General features: G+C 42.5%; 1 protein-coding gene across 1 annotated transcript in view; it reads left to right on the forward strand.

Moving 5' to 3' along the window:
* Nucleotides 1-3,109: 3,109 nt before the first annotated feature.
* Nucleotides 3,110-23,856, forward strand: part of c2cd2l (c2cd2 like) — a 37,859-nt gene continuing 17,112 nt past the window's right edge. The window contains 2 exon segments of the mRNA XM_046314175.1: nt 3,110-3,384; nt 3,857-4,288. Coding sequence (XP_046170131.1) covers nt 3,914-4,288 — 375 coding nt within the window. The 5' untranslated portion in view covers nt 3,110-3,384; nt 3,857-3,913.

Raw genomic sequence — 23,856 nt, forward strand, 5'->3', positions numbered from 1 at the left:
GGAGATTTGTCTTTCAACAAGACAATGATCCAAAACATAAAGCAAAATCTACAATGGAATGGTTCAAAAATAAACATATCCAGGTGTTAGAATGGCCAAGTCAAAGTCCAGACCTGAATCCAATCGAGAATCTGTGGAAATAACTGAAAACTGCTGTTCACAAATGCTCTCCATCCAACCTCACTGAGCTCGAGCTGTTTTGCAAGGAGGAATGGGAAAAAATTTCAGTCTCTCGCTGTGCAAAACTGATGGAGACATACCCCAAGCGACTTACAGCTGTAATCGCAGCAAAAGGTGGCGCTACAAAGTATTAACTTAAGTATTACATTTTACATTTTACATTTACATTTAAGTCATTTAGCAGACACTCTTATCCAGAGCGACATACAAATTGGTGCATTCACCTTATGACATCCAGTGGAACAGTCACTTTACATTAGTGCATCTAAATCTTAAAGGGGGGGGGGGGGGTGAGAAGGATTACTTATCCTATCCTAGGTATTCCTTAAAGAGGTGGGGTTTCAGGTGTCTCCGGAAGGTGGTGATTGACTCCGCTGTCCTGGCGTCGTGAGGGAGTTTGTTCCACCATTGGGGGGGCCAGAGCAGCGAACAGTTTTGACTGGGCTGAGCGGGAACTGTACTTCCTTAGTGGTAGGGAGGCGAGCAGGCCAGAGGTGGATGAACGCAGTGCCCTTGTTTGGGTGTAGGGCCTGATCAGAGCCTGGAGGTACTGAGGTGCCGTTCCCCTCACAGCTCCGTAGGCAAGCACCATGGTCTTGTAGCGGATGCGAGCTTCAACTGGAAGCCAGTGGAGGGAGCGGAGGAGCGGGGTGACGTGAGAGAACTTGGGAAGGTTGAACACCAGACGGGCTGCGGCGTTCTGGATGAGTTGTAGGGGTTTAATGGCACAGGCAGGGAGCCCAGCCAACAGCGAGTTGCAGTAATCCAGACGGGAGATGACAAGTGCCTGGATTAGGACCTGCGCCGCTTCCTGTGTGAGGCAGGGTCTTACTCTGCGGATGTTGTAGAGCATGAACCTACAGGAACGGGCCACCGCCTTGATGTTAGTTGAGAACGACAGGGTGTTGTCCAGGATCACGCCAAGGTTCTTAGCGCTCTGGGAGGAGGACACAATGGAGTTGTCAACCGTGATGGCGAGATCATGGAACTGGCAGTCCTTCCCCGGGAGGAAGAGCAGCTTATATTTTATTTTATTATATTAGCAGCTCCGTCTTGCCGAGGTTCAGCTTGAGGTGTTGATCCGTCATCCACACTGATATGTCTGCCAGACATGCAGAGATGCGATTCGCCACCTGGTCATCAGAAGGGGGAAAGGAGAAGATTAATTGTGTGTCGTCTGCATAGCAATGATAGGAGAGACCATGTGAGGTTATGACAGAGCCAAGTGACTTGGTGTATAGCGAGAATAGGAGAGGGCCTAGAACAGAGCCCTGGGGGACACCAGTGGTGAGAGCGCGTGTTGAGGAGACAGATTCTCGCCACGCCACCTGGTAGGAGCGACCTGTCAGGTAGGACGCAATCCAAGCGTGGGCCGTGCCGGAGATGCCCAACTCGGAGAGGGTGGAGAGGAGTATCGAAGGCAGCCGATAGGTCTAGAAGGATGAGAGCAGAGGAGAGAGAGTTAGCTTTAGCGGTGCGGAGCGCCTCCGTGATACAGAGAAGAGCAGTCTCAGTTGAATGACTAGTCTTGAAACCTGACTGATTTGGATCAAGAAGGTCATTCTGAGAGAGATAGCGGGAGAGCTGGCCAAGGACGGCACGTTCAAGAGTTTTGGAGAGAAAAGAAAGAAGGGATACTGGTCTGTAGTTGTTGACATCGGAGGGATCGAGTGTAGGTTTTTTCAGAAGGGGTGCAACTCTCGCTCTCTTGAAGACGGAAGGGACGTAGCCAGCGGTCAGGGATGAGTTGATGAGCGAGGTGAGGTAAGGGAGAAGGTCTCCGGAAATGGTCTGGAGAAGAGAGGAGGGGATAGGGTCAAGCGGGCAGGTTGTTGGGCGGCCGGCCGTCTCAAGACGGCCGGCCGTCTTAATTAATTTTGCACACCCAATTTTTCAGTTTTTGATTTGTTAAAAAAGTTTGAAATATCCAATAAATGTCGTTCCACTTCATGATTGTGTCCCACTTGTTGTTGATTCTTCACAAAACAATACAGTTTTATATCTTTATGTTTGAAGCCTGAAATGTGACAAAAGGTCGCAAAGTTCAAGGGGGCCGAATACTTTCGCAAGGCACTGTATATATATTTATGTTTTTTTCTTGGTAATTTTTTTGCGGAAGCCTGGCTTCCCTTGTCATCCATGAATACATGCCACTGTCCACCGGGAAGATAATGTGATAATGTATCATGTTATCATGTGCCAGTAACCATGCCAGTAGGCTATTATATTTCGTCAATGTCTCTAGGTGTTGGGGCATTTGACTGTCGCTGCCAGGACACCAGTAAAACAGTGCAGGTTCCGGTTAAGGCACACTGCTCTGAAGATGAAGCATTCTAATTTTATGGACATAACATGGACCAATAAAAGACCAGTTCTCATTTTGTCCTGAATTTTTACAGTAATTTACTTCATCTTGGCACTCCCCCATTGTAAAAAATATTTTGGAAGCTATAGAAATGCATTTATTAATGCCTACATTCATTTTTGCCATATTTATTATCTTACAAACAACTTAATGTATAGACACTTTTAAGGTATACAATGTGAGCTAAACATACACCAACAAATCCATATAAAAACATTTTCCTTGGAGTATCATTTTTTGAGATGACTAATGTTACTGTCCCCACTACAACAACAAAAAATACACAAATACACGTCCTTGAAAAGTGTAATTGAAATACTGTAGAATTCCATTCATTCAATATGGAGGCCTGCGTCTACTGGGAAGTGCCAATATGGCCTACCGGCAGCTTTGAAATGCCTTGAAATGGCCAATAGTAACAAAAGCAATCCAGGGTTGATTTACATCATTGGTGCGCGTCCAAGGAGGACTTGCCGAAAAATAAAATGTTGCGTGGCCCTTTAAATGTATGGTTCAGAGTGGTTGTGCACGCGCTGTTTGTGCGACTTGACAGTTCATCAGTTACTGCGCAATAGCGTACCATTGCCGAATTTGTACTGGATCGGATGATCGGAGGGCATGCAGGCTATAAAACAGTTGATATCCAATCATGCAACTTATTGAGGATATAAATAGCAGTTGCACATTGATCGGGAAACGGCACAACCGCTGATCATGACAACCGAAGCACATTCGGATGACGGACACAATGTATCCCGCGGTTACCGATTTCTTGCTGTCGATGCCTCCACTGACTTAAATGGTGGCGCTGTCAGATCCGACCTTTCGTGAATTACACTGTAGGCTAATTCCGTGTTTTACTATTTTAAAGGCTAATGCAATAGGATTACACTCACTCTTCAATCAAGAGCAACAATATAGCACCAGCATTTGTTTTATTTATGCATGGTTTATTCTACTGTAGAGTTACGTAATGCATGTTGTGTTACTAAATATGGCAACCTTTTGATATGACGACGCAATGTGCCTGCAAACACACATGCAGCGTTTTGCATGTGACTACAGCCTATAGTGCCATAAGTGCACAGCATTTTAGTAACACACAGTTGTAATTACAGTTGTCATGCATTTACAAATCTAACTTGTGATTCTTGTCATGGCTAGATCTATTCAGGTTCATTTCAAATAACCAACCTAATTAGTCCAATCTTTCTTGAATATTTCTTAATATATTATTAATAAATATGCTCTTGAAATATGTAAACCTAAATGACTCATGAATGACTGTTCTCTGGCCCTCCACCCCTATAGGCATACAAAAGAAGACCCAAACTTAATCCTCCAGTCTGATGATATGAGAAGCACTAGATGATGATGGAGATGCTCTGGTACATAAACTGGCTGTGCCTGATGGGTCTTTTCCTGGCCTCCCTACTCATCGTGTTGGCCTGGCTTGTCCAGTACTCCCTGGATGTACTACACCCGACGAGCCCCAAGTCACTCACCCAGGGCTGGGGTGCCACATCCAGGCTACTCCCACCTATCACCCTCTCCCACCGGACTCAGGCTGGGGGTGTGTGGGGCACCCTGCTCAAGCTCTGGCTCGGACGGGATCGAGGAGGAGCAGCGTCCGAGGCCGGGGTGAAGGGTCTGCTCACATCACTGTTCTCCTTCAAGTCTTTCCGGGAACATTGGCAGAGGGCTTGGGTCAAAGTTCTCAATGAACAAGCCTGCAGACATGGGGTAAGTTATTTTTGTTGTTGCTCCTGGCTGTTCTATGGCAAGATTGACTAATTCATTAGACGTGGAAGAAATCATGTCGATAAGAGCATTGAGCATCAAAACCCAATATATAATTAGCCTGTTACAGATTGCTTGTTTTGACATTACCTGTCAAGCAACACATCAGCAGTTGAAATCTGAAAACGTTGTGCCATAATGTGTGTCTGTGTGCTGTAAGTATGTGTAGGCAGTGGTATCTCCATCATTCCAGGCAGCAGGCTGGGAGGTGGGCAGTGCTTCTCATTGTTGGAGTTTTGTGTGGGAGTTTGAGTGTCACGATAAGCAGGCGAGAGAGACCGGTTATTGTGTAACCGCACTGAATCAATCCACATGTGAGTGGTGAGACCATAGAGATGTGTTATAATATGTTCAATTTATTTCTGTGGGTGTGAGACAATCCCACAAAGACCAAAGTATGAATGTTCATCTGTGTCCCAAATGGCACCATATTCCCTACATGGTGCACTATTTTTGACCAGGGCCCATAGCGCTCAGGTCAAAAGTAGTACACTATGTAGTGAATAGGGTGCCATTTGGAATGCCGGCCATGTGTTATATAATCAATAACTATCCCTTTTCACCTGTATGGCAACACAGAGATGGTGGTATCAAGGAAAGGGCTGAAATAAGCAGCCACTCTCTGATGACTGTATGCATGCACTCAAATGGATGCCAATACACAATTTCTCTATTACTGGGTAATGCACATCCACTTTCAGTACAAAGTCCGAGCCTAGAAAACCCTTTCATTTCTCCCTGTCATGCTGCCAGTCACAAAGAGACCGTCTGCCCCCTACTGTTGTAAGTCCTGTGTTTGCGGTGGACACCAGACTGTTAATGTACTCTTACTTTATTCAAACTCTACGTTTGATGTGCCTGTATCAAATCCCACTGCTCTGTCTACTGCCTTAGTGGGCACCTTCGACCACGATCTGTGTGGGTGAGTGCATGTGTAAGAATGTGTGCGTGTTAAAGTTTAAAGGGGCTCAAACTACCACCAGTCAGCTCAAAATGTGTGTGCTGTGTACGTGCACATATGTACGTGCGTCCATGCGCGTTTTTGTGTGTGTATGTGTGTTAGTTTAAAGGTAGTCGAACTGCAACTCCCTAGGGTGAAAGGGGACACTGCTCAGAGCTCTCCTGTTGTTCTGACCAACAAAGGCTATTGTAGACCCAAAGATGGTACTGTACAAAGACCAGAGCGTCAACAAAACCCTGTAAGTCTAGTCCAGGAAGACATAGAGGAAAATCCAGTTTGTGTGTTACTACAATGCAGCCAACAATAACATCCTGGTGCAATGGATCAGATGCAATTATAATGTTGAGGCATGGTCCAAAAGCATTCTTGTAGAATGTATCACTTCATATTTTCCACACTGTTATATTCCTTCAACAAGCTCTGCAACGGAACTCTCTTTCTAATCAAAGAGGGTCAAATGGGTGTTTTATAGAGAACAGAAGGCTTGTTAAGTTAAATGCTTTGCACACCGTTTCCACCCCTCTGCCTAGCGAATTAAATACTAGTGCTTGTTCTGCAACCCAGATATAGCCTCCCCGTTGTCAGGGGGTTAAGAACACGGTTACATCATTTTTTGCTTACATTTCACAGCCAGTCTGCAAATAAATGAGAAGACAAGGACAAGACCGCATAAGAAAAAAGCTGTTTACCCATGTGGTGTTTAATTTGTACTCTGGCTAACTGCCAAAGCTGATAGAGGCACCTAATGTTGCTATTTCCTCTGTGTTACGAAAAAACCCGCAATCAACTCTCATTGGTGTAATCTGTGTGCTATCTTGGATTAGGCCAACAAGTATTTTGTGTGGGCAACTTGGCATCCCAAGCACATCAAAGTCTCTGGTAAATTTTACATCTGTGAGTAGGTTGGTTGTAGAAGGAATGTCATTGTATCCTTCACCGACTAAAGCCTTACATGTTGACCTCACACAATCATCCAATAACAGTGTTCACCCCCCTCATTTTGCTAGGCCCAACAACAGACTCTTACTCGATTTAATGGACTGTATGTATATTAACCCACATTTTAACCTATGACCTACTGTATTTGAAGGCAAAACACAGTTCCACAATGAACCTGTGGTGTTTAGCATGAGGTGGTCACATGCCTGTGTCTTAGTAAGAGGTCTTTGGTTCCTCCTTACCAGCTCCCCTCATCTTCAAATACACCTGACCTGAAAAACCAGCCGGAAGGGTTGTGCTGCTACAGTATGACAAGTGTTAGATAACCAAGGGTAGGGCTGTGGCGGTCATGCCATTTTGTCAGCCGGTGATTGTCAAGCAAATATCTGCTAGTCTCGCAGTAATTGATTAACATAAACACATTTAGCATCTCCTGTCTTCTATGCATAGCCTACAAGCCACTGATGCAGACCTTTGGAACATCTACATTTTAAAAAGTCAAATAAATCCATGTAATGTAGCCTATACCATCACAATAAATCCATCATTTATTGTAGACGGGTCTAAAGAAACATGATATTAAGAAAATGTAGTCTATTTCAGAAGAATAGAATAGCATACTCGGAGTTGTCCTTATGTTAGGCCCTGATCTGGCTATACGACAGTGGGCTCAAATGACTGGCACCCCTGACTGGCAATGCACAAAATATAAACAATGTAATTGTAGAGAAACTCAAAATACTAACATGTGAGAAATACTGTACTTTATTAATGTCCTCCAAATCAAGGTTTCACTATTAATGGCATCCTTAAAGATTATTGTAAATAACAACTACCAAAATTAAATCAGGAATTCAATTCCACTTATTTATGTTTATCTAAGTCTTAAGGAACTATATTGAGCCGTTACATCACTTCCTGTTTCACTAGTGTATAAAAATGAGGTAACACGCTGGCTAATATTAATAATATGCGTGTCAATCTCTCCTGGCTGAAAGTGGAGTGTGAAGCAACACAAACACAGACACATGCTTACACACACACACACACAATGACACACGCATTATACATGCACATGGATTTAGTACTGTAGATATGTGGTGGAGTAGGGGCCAGAGGGCACACACAGTATGTTATAAAATCTGTGAATGTATTGTAATGTTTTTTTTAATTGTATAAACTGCCTTAATTTTGCTAGACCCCAGGAAAAGTATGTTAGGCCCTGATCTAATAGGGATCCATAATAAATACAAAATACAAATATCCCTTTGTCATCCAACACCATGAAAAAAACAAATGAACTGGCAGTTCAAAAGAGACAGATGTTCATATACCTTTATTAATCTGGTAGTGGCTACAAGAATATCCAAAAACAATTGAATATACCACTGAGCACTGTCAGGGCAATTATTTAAAAAAATCAAAAGATATGGAACAGTTGAAAACCTCACGGGTAGAGGACTGAAATGCATTTTGCCCCCGAGGATAGGGAGGAGGATGGTGAGGGAAGCAACAAAATCCCCAAGAATCACTGTGAAATAATTGCAGGCCTTGGTGGCATCTTGGAGTCACCAGGTTTCAAAAAGCACCATCAGATGCCACCTCCACAACCACAGGCTCTTTGGAAGGGTTGCCAGAAGAAAGCCCTTTCTGACCCCAAGACACAGACGCAAGCACTTGGAGTTTGCCAGACGTCATTTCAATTATGACTAGAAGAAGGTGCTCTCCAAAATTGAACGTTTTGGTCAGATACAGCATTGGAATGTTTGGCATTGAAACAGATGCATACAAGGAGAGGCATCTCATACCCACGGTGAAATATGGTGTTGGGTCAGTGATGATTTGGGGCTGTTTTAATTCCAGAGGTCCATGGGCACTGGTTAAGATTAATAGCATAATGAATTCCACCAAGTATCAGGCAATTTTGGCTGACAATCAGGTTGCCTCTGCCAGAAGGCTGTGACTTGGCCGTAGGTGGACTTTCCAACAAGACAATGACCCAAAACATACCTCAAGATCCACACAGAAATGATTTTGTTGTCACAGAACCAATGTTCTGCCATGGCCATCTTAGTTGCCGGACCTCAATCCAATCCTAAACCTGTGGGCTGACTTGAAGAGGGCAGTTGATAAGCGCAAACCCAAGAATGTGAAGGATCTTGAAAGGATCTGCATAGAGGAATGATCCAAAATCCCTCCAAATGTGTTCCTTAACCTTGTCAAACATTAAACCTGACTCCATGCCGTTATCCTTGCCAGAGGTGGTTGCACTAAGTACTAAATGAGGAGTGCCAATAATTATGAAATCTTGATTATCCTTATCCAATTCCAAGACGCATATTGAAGATATTGGAAGAACTGTCCACATTTACTTTTCGTCAGCCAAGAAGATGAGTAGGACTAACAAACAACAAAAGCACTAGTTTATGTCAATCTACTATCCCCCATAGTACAAAAGTTGACCTATTCTGTGGGACAAGTAAATATTCCAAACATAGTCCGGGACTGTTGTGGGATGCGATAGATCCCAAAAAGTGTACAATGTAATAATGTGCAGGTTTGCCCAAAGATATTGCTTTTGTTGTTTTGAACTTGACAGTAACACATGTGAGTCTTGGGGGATTATTGCATTTTTTTACTCAGTGAACGTTATTTTTGCACACAGGTGTAGCCTTGTGCACTTGATCGATGTCTACTATAGTGGCCACTATAATTGAGCAAAAATAGAATGCCTGTTTGTTTCATTCTATTTCTACTTAAGATGTTTTTTTTCCAAAGTGAAATATTTAGATGTGTGTGTTTAGAGGTCGACCGATTATGATTTTTCAACACCGATACCGATTTATTGGAGGACCAAAAAAAGCCAATGCCGATTTATATAAAAAAAAAATGGGGGATTTAAATAATGCAAAAGCAAAGTGTTGGAGAAGAACGTAAAAGTGCAATATGTGCTATGTAAGAAAGCTAACGTTTCAGTTCCTTGTTCAGAACATGAGAACATCTGAAAGCTGGTGGTTCCTTTTATCATAAGTCTTCAATATTCCCAGGTAAGAGGTTTTTAGGTTGTAGTTGTTATTATAGGACTATTTCCCTCTTATACCATTTGTATTTCATTAACCTTTGACTATTGGATGTTCTTATAGGCACTTTAGTATTGCCAGTGTAACAGTATAGCCTCCGTCCCTCTTCCTCTCCTCCCTGGGCTCGAACCAGCAACACAACGACAACAGCCACCACATCGAAGCAGCGTTACCCATGCAGAGCAAGGGGAACAACCACTCCAAGGCTCAGAGCGAGTGAAGTTTGAAAAGCTATTAGCGCGCGCTAACTAGCCAGCCATTTCACTTCGGTCACACCAGCCTCATCTCGGGAGTTGATAGGTTTGAAGTCATAAACAGCGCAATGCTTGACTCACAACGAAGAGCTGCTGGCAAAACACACGAAAGGGCTGTTTGAATGAATGTTTACGTGCCTGCTTCTGCCTACCACCGCTCAGTCAGATACTTAGATACTTGTATGCACAGTCAGATTATATGCAACACAGGACACGCTAGATAATATCTAGTAATATCATCAACCATGTGTAGTTAACTAGTGATTATGATTGATTGTTTTTTATAAGATAAGTTTAATGCTAGCTAGCAACTTACCTTGGCTTACTGCATTTGCGTAACAGGCAGTCTCCTTGTGGAGTGCAACGAGAAAGAGGCAGGTCGTAATTGCATTGGACTAGTTAAATGTAAGGTTGCAAGATTGAATCCCCCGAGCTGACAAGGTGAAAATCTCTTTCTGCCCCTGAACGAGGCAGTTAACCCACCGTTCCAAAAATAAGAATGTGTTCTTAACTGACTTGCCTAGCTAAATAAAGATTAAATAAAGGTGTAAAAATATATCTAAAAATCGGCGCCCAAAAATACCGATTTCCGATTGTTATGAAAACTTTAAATCGGCCCTAATTAATCGGCCATTCTGATTAATCGGTCAACCTCTAGTGTGTGTGTGTGGTCACAAGCGTTCTATTATAAAGGCTGTCATGGCTACCTGCAATATTAGTGTATTGTTTTTTTTCTCAAGATCTCCGAAGTACATGTCTATAGTCTAAATCAATCACGCAGGTACAGCACCGATTACACGGAGTACCAGGCAGTTAGCAGGTTTGGTAGGCTACTAATGACCATCAGCAGCATCAGAGTTTGGCTTACCATGACTAAACGCTCACATGGAATTTGACTGCCTTCATGACTCGTGGCGGTAAAATGGTCACCATAACAGCCTTAACCAAGGGGCGAGCCATGTCACCGTCATCAAGCTCTCCGCTCCTCACACACAGGCACCTGCCAGGCATGTTGCCCTGGACACTCGGTAACAGATACCTTGGCAACAGTCCCAAACCATGGTGTCTGCGACTGACTCACGTTCACACTGACCTGTGCACTGTCACGATTATGTTTCTGCATCGGGCAAAATAGGCATCAGTGTCATTACATGGTCGTTACGTCGGGATGGAGAAACCTGAGTAATTTTATTACATTATCCTAAAATGCTGCTCTGGCACCATCCACTCATGTTGTTATAGAATACTTGTTGTGCTATGAAGACATGGCTATTCAAGTTTAAAATTACCACCAAGATTACCATTACCATATCCTACACAGCATCATCAGATATGTGATAATCCACTAAAGGCTATATTTTGTAATAGAAATTAGAAAAGTTGTATCTTACTCATAAATAAGTATGTCTGTCTTCTGATACACTTAAATCCTTACACTCTAGGCATACAGTATGTCACCACCTGACATCAAACTGTAGAGTCCCATGGCCTTATTAGTCTTGCATTACCAAACTCCCAGGTCTCATTCCCACGTGTCGTGCAGGGAGCATGGAATCAACTGAGGCTACCATAGCCTTAACCTGAGTGTACACCCAAGTCCGTCTTTGCTTGGAACTAAGCTGTCATGCTGTAAACCATGGCCCAAACACGCAGACACTGAGGCAAAGAGCTTGCATTCGGAAAGTATTCATATCTGGACTTTTTCCACATTTTGTTACATTGCATTCTTATTCTAAAATGGATTAAATTGTTGTTTATTTCTCATTAATCCACACACACATAATGACAAAGCAAAAACATTTTTTAAATAATTTTTTGCTAATGTATTAAAAATAAAACACTGTATTCAGACCCTTTACTCAGTACTTTGTTGAAGCACCTTTGGCAGCGATTACAGCCTCATCTTCTTGGGTATGATGGTAAAAGCTTGGCACACCTGTATTTGGGGAGTTTCTCCCATTCTTCTCCACAGATCCTCTCAAGCTCTGTCAGGTTGAATGGAGAGCGTCGCTGCACAGCTATTTTCACGTTTCTCCAGAGATGTTCGGGCTCTGGCTGGGCCACTCAAGGACATTCAGAGACTTGTCCAGAAGCCACTCCTGTGTTGTCTTGGCTGTGTGCTTAGGGTCGTTGTCCCGTTGGAAGGTTAACCTTCACCTCAGTCAGGTCCTGAGCTCTCTGGAGCAGGTGTTCATCAAGGATCTCTCTGTAGGCCTCCCGAGTGGTGCAACGGTCTAAGGCACTGCATCGCAATGCTTGAGCTGTCACTACAGACCCGGGTTTGATCCCAGGCTGTGTCGCAGCCAGCCGCGACCGAGAGACCCATGAGGCAGCGCACAATTTTCCCAGCATCATCTGGGTTAGGGGAGGGTTTGGCTGGCCGGGATGTCCTTGTCCCATCGCCCTCTAACGACTCCTTGTGGTGGGCCGGAGCGGATGCACGCTGACTTCGGTTGCCAGTTGTACAGTGTTTCCTCCAACACATGGGTGCGGCTTGCTTCCGGGTTGAACGAGAGTGTGTCAAGAAGCAGTGCGTCTTGTCAGGGTTGGAGGACACATGACTCTCGACCTTCGCCTCTCCCGAGTTTGTACGGGTGTTGCAGTAATGGGACAATACTGTAACTACCAATTGAATATCACGAAATTGGGAAGACAAAGGGGTAAAAATAAAAATAAATAAAAGGATCTCTCAGTACTTTGCTCCGTTCATCTTTCCCTCGATCCTGACTAGTCTCCCAGTCTCTGCCTCTGAAAAACATCCCACAGCATGATGCTGCTTCACTGTAGCGATGGTACCAGGTTTGACGCTTGGCATTCAGGTCAAAGAGTTCAATCTTGGTTTCATCAGACCAGAGAATCTTATTTCTCATGGTCAGAGTTCTTTAGGTGACTTTTGGCAAATTCCAAGTGGGCGGCAGGTAGCCTAGTGGTTAGAGCATTGGGCCAGTAGCGAAAAGTTGCTAGATCGAATCCCTGAACAAGTTGCTAGATCGAATCCCTGAACAAGGTAAAAATCGGTTGTTCGAACAAGGCAGTTAACCTACTGTTCCTAGGCCGTCATTGTAAATAAGAATTTGTTCTTAACTGACTTGACTAGTTAAATAAAGGTTTAAAATAAAATAAAAAAATGCTGCATTAATGTTTTGGTACCCTTCCCCAGATCTGTGGGGAAGGGTACCGGATTCTAACCTCAACATCCAAACCTTACTACCAAGGATTATCAAGAAAAAAACTTCTAACAAACCAAACCTGCATAAGAAACACAGCAGAACCTGGAAATACTATCTTACTCAAAACTGAGTGATTAATGTTCAGTCAGAACCTATTTCTGAAGTCAAGTTTTTTTTACTGACTTCTGGCCACTATCATAAAGGCCTGATTTTATTTGAGATGGGATAACTTTCCTGAAGGACAACCATCTCCACAGAGGAACTCTGGAGCTCTGTCAGAGTGACCATTGGGTTCTTGGTCAACTCCCTGACCAAGGGCCTTCTTTTCCGATTGTACAGTATGGCCGGGCGGCCAGTTCTAGGAAGAGTTTTGGGGGTTCCAAACTTCTTCTATTTTAAGAATGATTGGGGCCACTGTGTTCTTGGGGACCTTCAATGCTGCAGACATTTTTTTGGTACCCTTCCCCAGATCTGTGCCTCGACACAATCCTGTCTCTGAGCTCCTTGGACAATTCCTTCGACATCACTGCTTGGTTTTCGCGCTGACATGCAGTACACTGTCAACTGTGGGACCTTATATAAACAGGTGTGCCTTTCCAAATCATGTACAATCAATTGAATTTACCAGGTGGATTTACAGGTGGACTCCAAGTTGTAGAAACATCTCAATGATGATCAATGGAAACAGGATGCACCTGAGCTCAATTTTAAGTCCCATAGCGAAGGGTCTGAATACTTATGTAAATAAGGTATTTCTGTTTTTTTTAAAACCTGTTTTTACTGTGTCATTATGGGGTATTGTGTGTAGATCGATGAGGAAAACAATTAATTTTAATTAATTTTAGAATAAGGCTGTAATGGAACGTGGAAAAAAAATCAAGGGGTCTGAATACTTTCCAAATGCACTGTAGGTGAGGAAGCCAGGGACACACGAGTGTGTGTATGTCTGCGTGCGTGCGCCGTGCGGGTCTGGGCTGTCCTGGCATCCAAGTGTCTGATACTATGTGATGGATGTGTTCCATTTCCACACACAGACTTTGGCGTCGATACCCACACATCATTTGGTGTGACGGACACGGGTGTACCCCCACTCTCCTGAAGATGCTGGATCAGGATATTGTCATCCGTGTTAATCGGTTCTGCAAACACAATTCCACAGTGCCATTTTAGTCCGATTTACCACTGGTGTGCTGCTGATGGAGACGGCTCAAAGGAGTGCATATGCCTATGTGAATGGGAGAAAGACTGGAGGGGAGGAATGCAGAAGTGTGTGTGTGTGTGTCCGGTTAAATGATGATGATCAACAGGGTAAACTAAGAAGCTTTCCCGTCTCTCTCGCGCTCTGTAATCCAGGGATTTGGCATAAGGCCTCAGCACAGCTGGTTACGTGTGACTCGGGATGTCAACAGAAGGACGTCCTCTGGGAGGACGCACACACACACAATTACACATGGTGCTGTGTAATTACAATTATAATCACCTCTATTGACTAGTACTGTACAAAATCATAAGTACACGCCTCTGGCTAATGTATCAACACATGCTCCTATCCACATGGTGGGTAGCACATATGATGGCGGATCATATAGATTTTCATTTAAAACACAACGCACATCAGACAGACACAGCTCTGACCGGCGGACTCATTCCACAGCGTAATGCTCCAGACTAATGCACACAGAGAGAGAGCAGATGCTTACAAACACTAACATAGTGGCTCCAGCTTCACTTATGCATGAGAATGCTAAAGCAATTAAGCACACAAACACACACTGACCTCTTTGATACTGCGTACGTAGAACATGCACATATACAGTACTCTCCTCCGATGGATGCACATGAGGGTCCTCTCTTCTGATGTAGTTGTTTACTAGTGTGTGATGCAACAGCTTCACTGCTTCCACCTTGGGAGATAATTTTGGAAGTCCTTTGATGAGAGATTGAGGAGCTGTGGCATTGTCTGTGTGATGTTACTCAGCCAGAGGTTAAGGTCTATGAGTAGAAGTAGTGTTATTGCCGGGTTCCGAAACATTTAGTGACATGTTGACAAACAAAATTGTGACGTCATTTGAATGGTAAGAACGAGTATAAAATAGTAACCCTATTTGAAGAAAGACTTGAGTTTTATATAGCAAGGCTTTATGCTGAGCAGGGCCAAGAAGGTACTCGGAGCAAGCTGGTGTAGGAGAAGGCTTGGTTGGCATCTGCATCATCAGTAATGTCATCCCATTGTCTAAGTGGTCTCTACACTACAGGTGGTGGGTCAGTTTGGGAGGAGCAGGTTACAGCCTCACTGTGTGCATCACTGTGCATCTGGAGGAAAGGAAAGAAGACTGTCTGCTGATGGGTGGCTAGGGGGGGGATCTTCAATTATAATTAGCCTGATGATTATCTCAAGACCAAGGTTCTCTCTCTCTTTCTGTGACCGGTGCTTTGTTGGTCAACAAATGGCGTCCTTCAAAAAGCTTCCTTCAAAAACATTTATCTTCATTTTCCAACACCAGTAGATGGTTTTGTGTGGGAAATCTGTGCATCCTCTCTGATTTAATGCTGCACAAAAATATAACTTAATTTAAAATGTAAAACACGCAGTATGAGTCATGGGTAGTAGCGTATCCATTGAAATGTGATTTGCCGACTGCATTATGCCATGTGGGCAATTCCACTCCAGTGGGAGTGGGAAATATGTTGTTGTTGTATGCCAGATTGTTTCCATCGCAGTCATTTAGCTTTGGCGGTGCACCTCAGCAAAAATCATTATGCCATCACAAAAAAATATAGAGCATGAAGAAATATGTCTGCCTAGGTGCATTTTTTTAAAGATGCTAGAACAGTCCATATTTAAATTGACTCTGCAAACAAAACGAGTAATGAATAGACAAATCTAACAACCCCATAGTAGAATAGTTTAGTGCTTTCACAAAGTGGGGCAAAAAAGTATTTAGTCAGCCACCAATTGTGCAAGTTATCCCACTTAAAAAGATGAGGCCTGTAATTTTCATCATATAGGTACACTTCAACTATGTGTTTGGCTGTCATTTTAAGTGTGTGTGGATAGTCCAGTGTGTGTACATAGAGTCAGTGCAACAGAGTTATTTTTTAAAAAAATGGGTAAATGTAGGTATCCATTTGAATAGCTATTTAGCAGTCTTGTTTAGAAGTCTTATGGCTTAGGTGTAGAAGCTATTCAGGGTTCTGTTGGTTCCAGACTTGGTACCACTTGCCGTGCAGTAGCAGAGAACAGTCTGTGGCTTGCGTGGCTGGAGTCTTCCTCTGACACCGCCTGGTATAGAGGTAATGGATGGCAGGGAGCCCAGCCCCAGTGATGTACTGGGCCATACTCACTACGCTCTGTAGCGCCTTGCGGTCAGATGCCAAGCAGTTGCCATACCAAGCGGTGATGGCGTTGAACGCTGAACTGTAGTTAAAGAACAGCATTCTCACGAAGGTGTTCCTTTTGTCCAAGTGGGAAAGGGAAGTGTGGAATGCAATAGAGATTGGGTCATCTGTGGATCTATTGGGGCAATATGCAAATTGAAGTAGTTACAGGTTGTTTGGGATGATGGTGCTGATGTGAGCCATGACCAGCCTTTCAAAGTATTTCATGGCTACAGATGTGAGTGCTACAGGGCGAGGTTGAAAATGTCAGTGACACCACTTTCCATCTGGTCAGCGCATTCTCTAAGTACGCATCCTGGTATTCCGTCTTGTGAATGTTAACCTGTTTTAAAAGTGTTTCTTCGGCTATGGAGAGTGTGATCACACAGTCATCTGGAACAGTTGTGCTCTCACACATGGTTCAGTGTTGCTTGCCTCAAAGTGATCATAGAAGGCATTTAGCTCATCTGGTAGGCTTGTGTCATTGGGCATCTTGTGGCTGGGTTTCCCTTTGTAATCCGTGATCGAGCCGGAGTAGTAGGATTCAATCTTAATCCTGTATTGATGCTTTGCTGGTTTGATGGTCCGTCGGCGGGCGTAGCAGGATTTCTTATAAGTGTCTGCCAGGTTCTTTATACCATGACTGTGGAACAAGCCAACATATCCATTAACTTCCATATTCACCAATTTTTACATGTTACCTCATCCTTAATTAATTAACAGCTAGAACTTTGCCAAATAATATCAAACGTCATGACTATCAATTACTTCTAGAAATTCACATGATCAACAGTGGTGGGAACCCTTTCATAAAAAGGGGCTGAATGTGCCATCACTTCCTTTACAACACCCAGGATGAGATGAAGCAAATGGAATGCACATCAAGCTAAGTACACTGCTCAGGTTCTGAAAACAAATGCAGTTAGCTAACAGACATTCAAATACAGAAAGAGCACAACATAACGACTCTTAAAAATATAAGGGGATCATTTTAACAATGGACCAGAGATCACTAAAATGTGGTGTTTGTTTGTTTATGTTACAGCTTGCTGTGTGCCCACTGTTTTGTCTTCCCCCGGCTCCCAACACCTCGCTCATATGGCACTCTGTGGCACATTACACACACCGGTGCTCAGTAAACAACTAAATAGTAACTTGTAATTCGTGAAAATCTGAAATAGATGGTGACGGAAATGAGAACCGTCACAGGGTGTGAATACTTTCTGAAGGCACTGTAGTTACCCAGAGACCCGTGGGCCTTAGGACAGTGACGCAAACACAAAGTGACACCCTGGACATCCTCAGGAAGGATCTCGCTCTATAAATTCCCCCTGTAGAGACTCCCACTCTCTCAAGAACAAAGCTGTAACCGCTGTAACTCCCACATGAGGAGTAAGCCAATCTTTAACGACTCGGTTGTTCAACCATATAGCATCAGGTGCGGTAAAGAATGGATTTTAGACGATTTAAATAAGAAAAGTTTCATTGTAATGACTCAGGATATATGAATGTAGTCTCATTGTATTACACAAATGACTGAGGATGATGGTATTGACCTTTTCAATGTTTTTTTTGTGCACCGTGTTGGGATTCAAAGTGATTGATAATAGTGGGGGGAAAGTACAGTAGATGCTGCTCTACACTAGCTTAACCTCATGGTGAGGGTAAATGTTTGTCATGCCATGTTTTTGATTTATTGAAATTGTATGGTCATAGCTATTATTGAAGGCAAAGTGAAATCCGAGAGTATATGCAAAGTTATATAAACTGGAGGGTCGAGTCACTGTCTAATCAAAACCTTCACTGCACACCGCGTAGCTATGGGGGGGGGGGGGGTGTTGAGTAAGCGCTCCATATGCCAGGACAAACGGATGTTGCCTCATGACTCTTCTGCTGCGCAATGATCGCTACATATTTCTGTCTGAGACTGTCGTCATTGAAGTCGTTTGTGGTGATGTCAAAATTGTACAAAACAAAGTCCTCAGCGATTGGCTCGTCTAACCAATCGAGTAATAAAAATAATGACATATACATATTTACAACTGTAACAATGATAAATGTCCATTGGAGGGTGTGCGCAGGGTATATGTCCATACAAGGTGCAGCAGGAGGGGGAGGTATCTGCCTAGTATTCAGCAGCCTGATGGTCTGGGGGTAGACGCTATTGGCCAGTCTGATCGTTTTTGCCATGATTTAATTATTATTATTATTTTTTTAACCTTTTACTATTTATTTATGATGCTCATATACTGTGATGGAAGCGAGGAGAACAGGCTGTGGCTCGGGGGCTGAGGTACTTTATGCTCTTTTTGGCCTTCCTGTGACACTAGTGATGGATTTTTGTTTTAGATTCCGTCTCTCACAGTTGAAATGTACCTATGATAAAAATTACAGACCTCTACATGCTTTGTAAGTTAGAAAACCTGCAGATTTTGCAGGTTATCAAATACTTGTTCTCCCCACTGTATGTCCTCTGTGGAGACCATAAGCACGTAGCCCTTGTTATCCTATGGGGCTCTCCTCTGCAGCTCAGAGTTTTTACGCTCGAAGCGTGAAAACAAAAGGTGTTTAGCTCGTCCGGTAGGATGCGACGGACGTGACTGGCTTTCTTTTTGTAATCCGTGATCTTTAGAAGCCACACACCTGGTGTCCTAACCGCTGAACCTCCACTTTATCCCTATACCTGTGTCTTGCAATCTCTCCTTCTGTTTCCTGACAAGGCTGCAATCAATCTAAGGTTTTTAATTCAGTAAGTTTTGAAAGACACCATCGGTATCACATCATCTATGTATGTATTGATGAATCCGGTGGTTCAGTCAGTGTATACCACAGGCCACAATAATCATCCTGATCAACTCTATGCAAAGGCGATGTGTCGCGTTGCATGAGGAAAATGGTGGTGACACCAGATACTGACTGGTTTTCTGATCCACGCCCCTACCGTTTATTAAGGTATCTGTGACTAACAGATGCATATGTGAAATGTTTTTTAAAAGTTTCTTTTTTACATTGAATAAAAGCAGAGACACAGAGCTACAAAATGGTATGCCATACACTGCAGTTGATGAACAACGGGAAATTAATCCTGCTTTGAAAGTTGATAAACTTGTAACTTCACTTTTGAGAAAATGGCCTTTGAGTGTTTTGGTACCTACTGGAGAGCTCTTCTTTGTCTACACCCATTCAGCATTGTTCACACCCTCTTAATCTTTAGCATCACCCTTCTCTTTAAGGGTTGATTGAGTGTTCTGTTCTGTCCTAACAACAACAGTCAGGCACTCAAGCTAACTGGCTAGTGTAAGAGAACCATTCACTGACCATTTTACTCGCCCTAGCAGAGATGTTTAGGCTGTTTTTATGTCATCCAGAGCATTGGTGAGTGCAACTGTGCTGCTGGCAACAATTTACGTTTTTTTGCCATTGTTGACTGACAACGTCCATATTCAATGGGTGTTGAGCATTTGTAAATTTGTCAGTTATTCTGCACTCTGGCACACTCAAACAAGAGTGCTCTGAGATCGGCGTAGATAGCCAGAGCGAATTTACCAGCTACATCTATCAACAGTTGTCACAGTGATATTCTATTTAAATGGTTACTATTTTGTTAAAACATGTAGCTTCCTATCTAGGTAAACAATGAACCATAATCCTAACTCATGACAATACTACCCTGCATATATCTACAGGTAGCTAACCAACCAGGTTCAATGTTAACTAGCTGACATTAGGCTATAACTAGCAAAGCAAATGGCTCTGAGATACAAATAGTAAGATCAGACATATAACATTAGCAGCGAGCTAACAGTACACTAACTTGAAATTAAAACAACTTTGTCAAAATTAGAAATGTGTAATGTCTAAAAATGTAGCTATCTTACACATCATCACATCATGGATGGACTCCTCTCCCTGTCACAGATGCCATGGTTGCCCTTAGATTGAAGATGTAATCTGGAGACAGGGGTTTTCTCCATCTCCTTAGCTATCATACTCTAATTTCACTGATTTCGAAACTTGTTCTTCCAGAAAGAGAGGACCTGCATAAGGTCCTCTGCATAAGTGTTGGAGAGCAACACTTATGCAGTTCTACTAAGTGATGATAAAAAAAAAGCTGCATTAGACAGGATTACCTACACATACTGACCAGCTCAAATAGACAGACTCGTTCAATATGGCAGACCAATCCGAACTCCTCTCTCGGCATGTCCAGCTCACTCATTATCTCAGACAATAATGGCTAGCAGGGAAGGTTGCTGTCTTTTTTTCTGTGGCTAAACCAACTAGGCTCGTAATTTAACAATTGTATTCATATTTACAGATGGCATACAAGTCTGTTGAAAGTGTGCTCCAGAAGGCATTTCTGCCAAAAACGCATTTTGATAATAAAAAAAGTTTACGTTCAAATGGCTCACCTGCGACATACGCCTAGTTTCCTAAAACGAGTCACATTCCCAGTCATGTGAAGTCCAGAGATTAGGGCCTAATGAATTTATTTAAATGGACTGATTTCCTTATTATGAACTATAATTCAGTAAAATCTTTGAAATGTTGCATTTTATATATATTTTTCTTATCAAATAAATGTGGAAGTATAAAATATTGAATGAATAAACAAAAGGCACCCGATGGACTATCAGACCATGAGAAAAAGGATTCTCTGGTCTAATGAAACCAAGATTGAACTCTTTGGCCTGAATGACAAGCGTCACCTCTGGAGAAAACCAGGCACCGCTCATCACTTTTTGAATACCACATCTGGAGATAATGTGACTTTTGGTTCATGAGAAGATTTTTATGTATTTTCTGCATTAGCATATGTGCTAACAAGCATCTATAGGTCCGGTGTGACCATATTTGAATGCAGCATCTAATGAAGACATTAAAAACTGTTGTAATTAGTCTAAATACAAAATCTGGAGTGAATATGACATGTTTCATGAGAATAAGATGATTGCAGATGATCTTTGAGCATTAGTGTTACACCTGCAAAGAATGAGTTAATAGTGTTTTTGTTTTTTGAAATATCAATACGTCCAGGGACATCCATGATAGCGATGACAAACTTGATAGGCCACTGTGGAGTGGATTTACAGTAGCTTAAATGGACACGTAAAATCAGAATACTTTTTTTTTACTCCGGCATCTTTTGACCAATTGCTTAGCTTTTCTCAAACTAAGTATACCCTTTACAGCAGTTGGCAAATCAGGGTCACACAGAGTGCTTCTTAGAAGTCTTAAACAAAACTATGTTGAAACAAAAGTTGACACCTCACACATGGTTATGGGCTTAAAAAAGGAAGACCATGTACCATGTTAGATATAGAAATAAATTACATCCAAATATTACACTTAGTATACATCAGAAGACTGAAATATAACAAAACCCTTTGACTTAGAAACACCAGATTTTCGGCGGGTTTTTAGAAGTAATGTTTATTAATTATAGGGCTTTTTGAAATCATGATTAATAATAAAAAATATGAATAACATTCCACCCATCTACTGGTGGCCATCTTTGAATGCATCAACGTTATTTTCACAAACTCTGAATGCATCAACGTTATTTTCACAAACTCTTTAGGGACTCCCATATACTACCCACCATTGCGACCTGTACGCTCTCGTTGGCTGGCCCTCGCTTCATACTCATCGCCAAACCCACTGGCTCCATGTCATCTACAAGACCCTGCTAGGTAAAGTCCCCCCTTATCTCAGCTCGCTGGTCACCATAGCATCTCCCACCTGTAGCACACGCTCCAGCAGGTATATCTCTCTAGACACCCCCAAAACTAATTCTTTCTTTGGCCGCCTCTCCTTCCAGTTCTCTGCTGCCAATGACTTGAACGAACTACAAAAATCTCTGAAACTGGAAACACTTATCTCCCTCACTAGCTTTAAGCACCAACTGTCAGAGCATCTTACAGATTACTGCACCTGTACATAGCCCACCTATAATTTAGCCCAAACAACTACCTCTTTCCCAACTGTATTTAATTAATTAATTTATTTTGCTCCTTTGCACCCCATTATTTTTATGTCTACTTTGGACATTCTTCCATTGCAAAACTACCATTCCAGTGTTTTACTTGCTATATTGTATTTACTTTGCCACCATGGCCTTTTTTGCCTTTACCTCCCTTCTCACCTCATTTGCTCACTTTGTATATAGACTTGTTTATACTGTATTATTGACTGTATGTTTGTTTTACTCCATGTGTAACTCTGTGTCGTTGTATCTGTCGAACTGCTTTGCTTTATCTTGGCCAGGTCGCAATTGTAAATGAGAACTTGTTCTCAACTTGCCTACCTGGTTAAATAAAGGTGAAATAAAAAAATAAAAAAATATGTCTTTCAGCTTCATTAAGTAGTACCCGCAAAACACCAGTCTCAACATCAACAGTGAAGAGGTGACTCCGGGATGCTGGCATTCTAGGCAGAGTTCCTCTGTCCAGTGTCTGTTCTTTTGCCCATCTTAATTTTTATGTTTATTAGCCAGTCTGGGATATGGCTTTTTCTTTGCAACTCTGTCTAGAAGGCCAGCATCCCAGCATCGCCTCTTCACTGTTGACATTGAGACTGATGTTTTGCGGGTACTATTAAATGAAGCTGCCAGTTGAGGACTTGTGTGGCGTCTGTTTCTCAAACTAGACATTCTAATATACTTGTCCTCTGGCTCAGTTTTGTACCAGGGCCTCCCACTCCTTTTTCTATTTTCTGGTTAGAGCCAGTTTGCACTGTTCTGTGAAGGGAGGCCCTTAAATACACAGCGTTGTACGAGATCTTCAGTTTCTTGGCAATTTCTCGCATGGAATAGCCTTCATTTCTCAGAACGAGAATAGACTGATGAGTTTCAGAAGAAAGTATTTTGTTTCTGGCCATTTTGAGCCTGTAATCAAACCCACAAATGCTGATGCTCCAGATACTCGACTAGTCTAAAGAAGGCCAGTTTTTTGCTTCTTTAATCAGTCAGTTTTCAGCTGTGCTAACATAATTGCAAAAGGGTTTTCTAATGATCAATTAGCCTTTTAAATTATTAACTTGGATTGGCTAACACAATGTGTCATTGGAACACAGGAGTGATGGTTGCTGATAATGGGCCTCTGTACGCCTATGTAGATATTCCATAACAAATCATCCGTTTCCAGCTACAATAGTCATTTACAACGTTACCAATGTCTACACTGTATTTCTGACCAATGTGAGGTTATTTTAATGGACAATTTTTAAAATTTTCTTTAAAAAACAAGGACATTTTTAAGTGACCCCAAACTTTTGGACATTTTTCAAAGGTTTTCAAAAAGGAAAATCTATCCTGATGGACCTTATGGGTCCTCATGCAAATTTGTTCAGCATGAGGAAAGACCCCTACGTACAAAGTTGAAATTTTGTAGGTCAAACGAGGTGGCGGATATGAGGGTTTAAGTGAGACTGCTTGTAACTGCGCTACCTATAGGCCAATCAGTGACATTCTTCTTGACAAAGTTTCTCGTGGCCTTTAGTTTCTATGTCCCTGGCAGATGAGCCAGGGACATAAAGCCCTTAGTCAGTGTCATCGCCTTGACCCCAATTATTATTTTATTTTTTTCAGCTTCATTTACCTGGTCCTCCATCAGTGCGATCAATGGGAATATGCCAATGATTATGGGCCTTTGACAGACCATTTCTTTGAGTACCAGCAGGGGCTGCTGGAAAATGTAAATTCTTCCCAAACCCTGTGAGAAGTATCCTG

The sequence above is a fragment of the Oncorhynchus gorbuscha genome, linkage group LG02 (genome assembly GCF_021184085.1).
Source record: "Oncorhynchus gorbuscha isolate QuinsamMale2020 ecotype Even-year linkage group LG02, OgorEven_v1.0, whole genome shotgun sequence".
Taxonomy (NCBI): domain Eukaryota; kingdom Metazoa; phylum Chordata; class Actinopteri; order Salmoniformes; family Salmonidae; genus Oncorhynchus; species Oncorhynchus gorbuscha.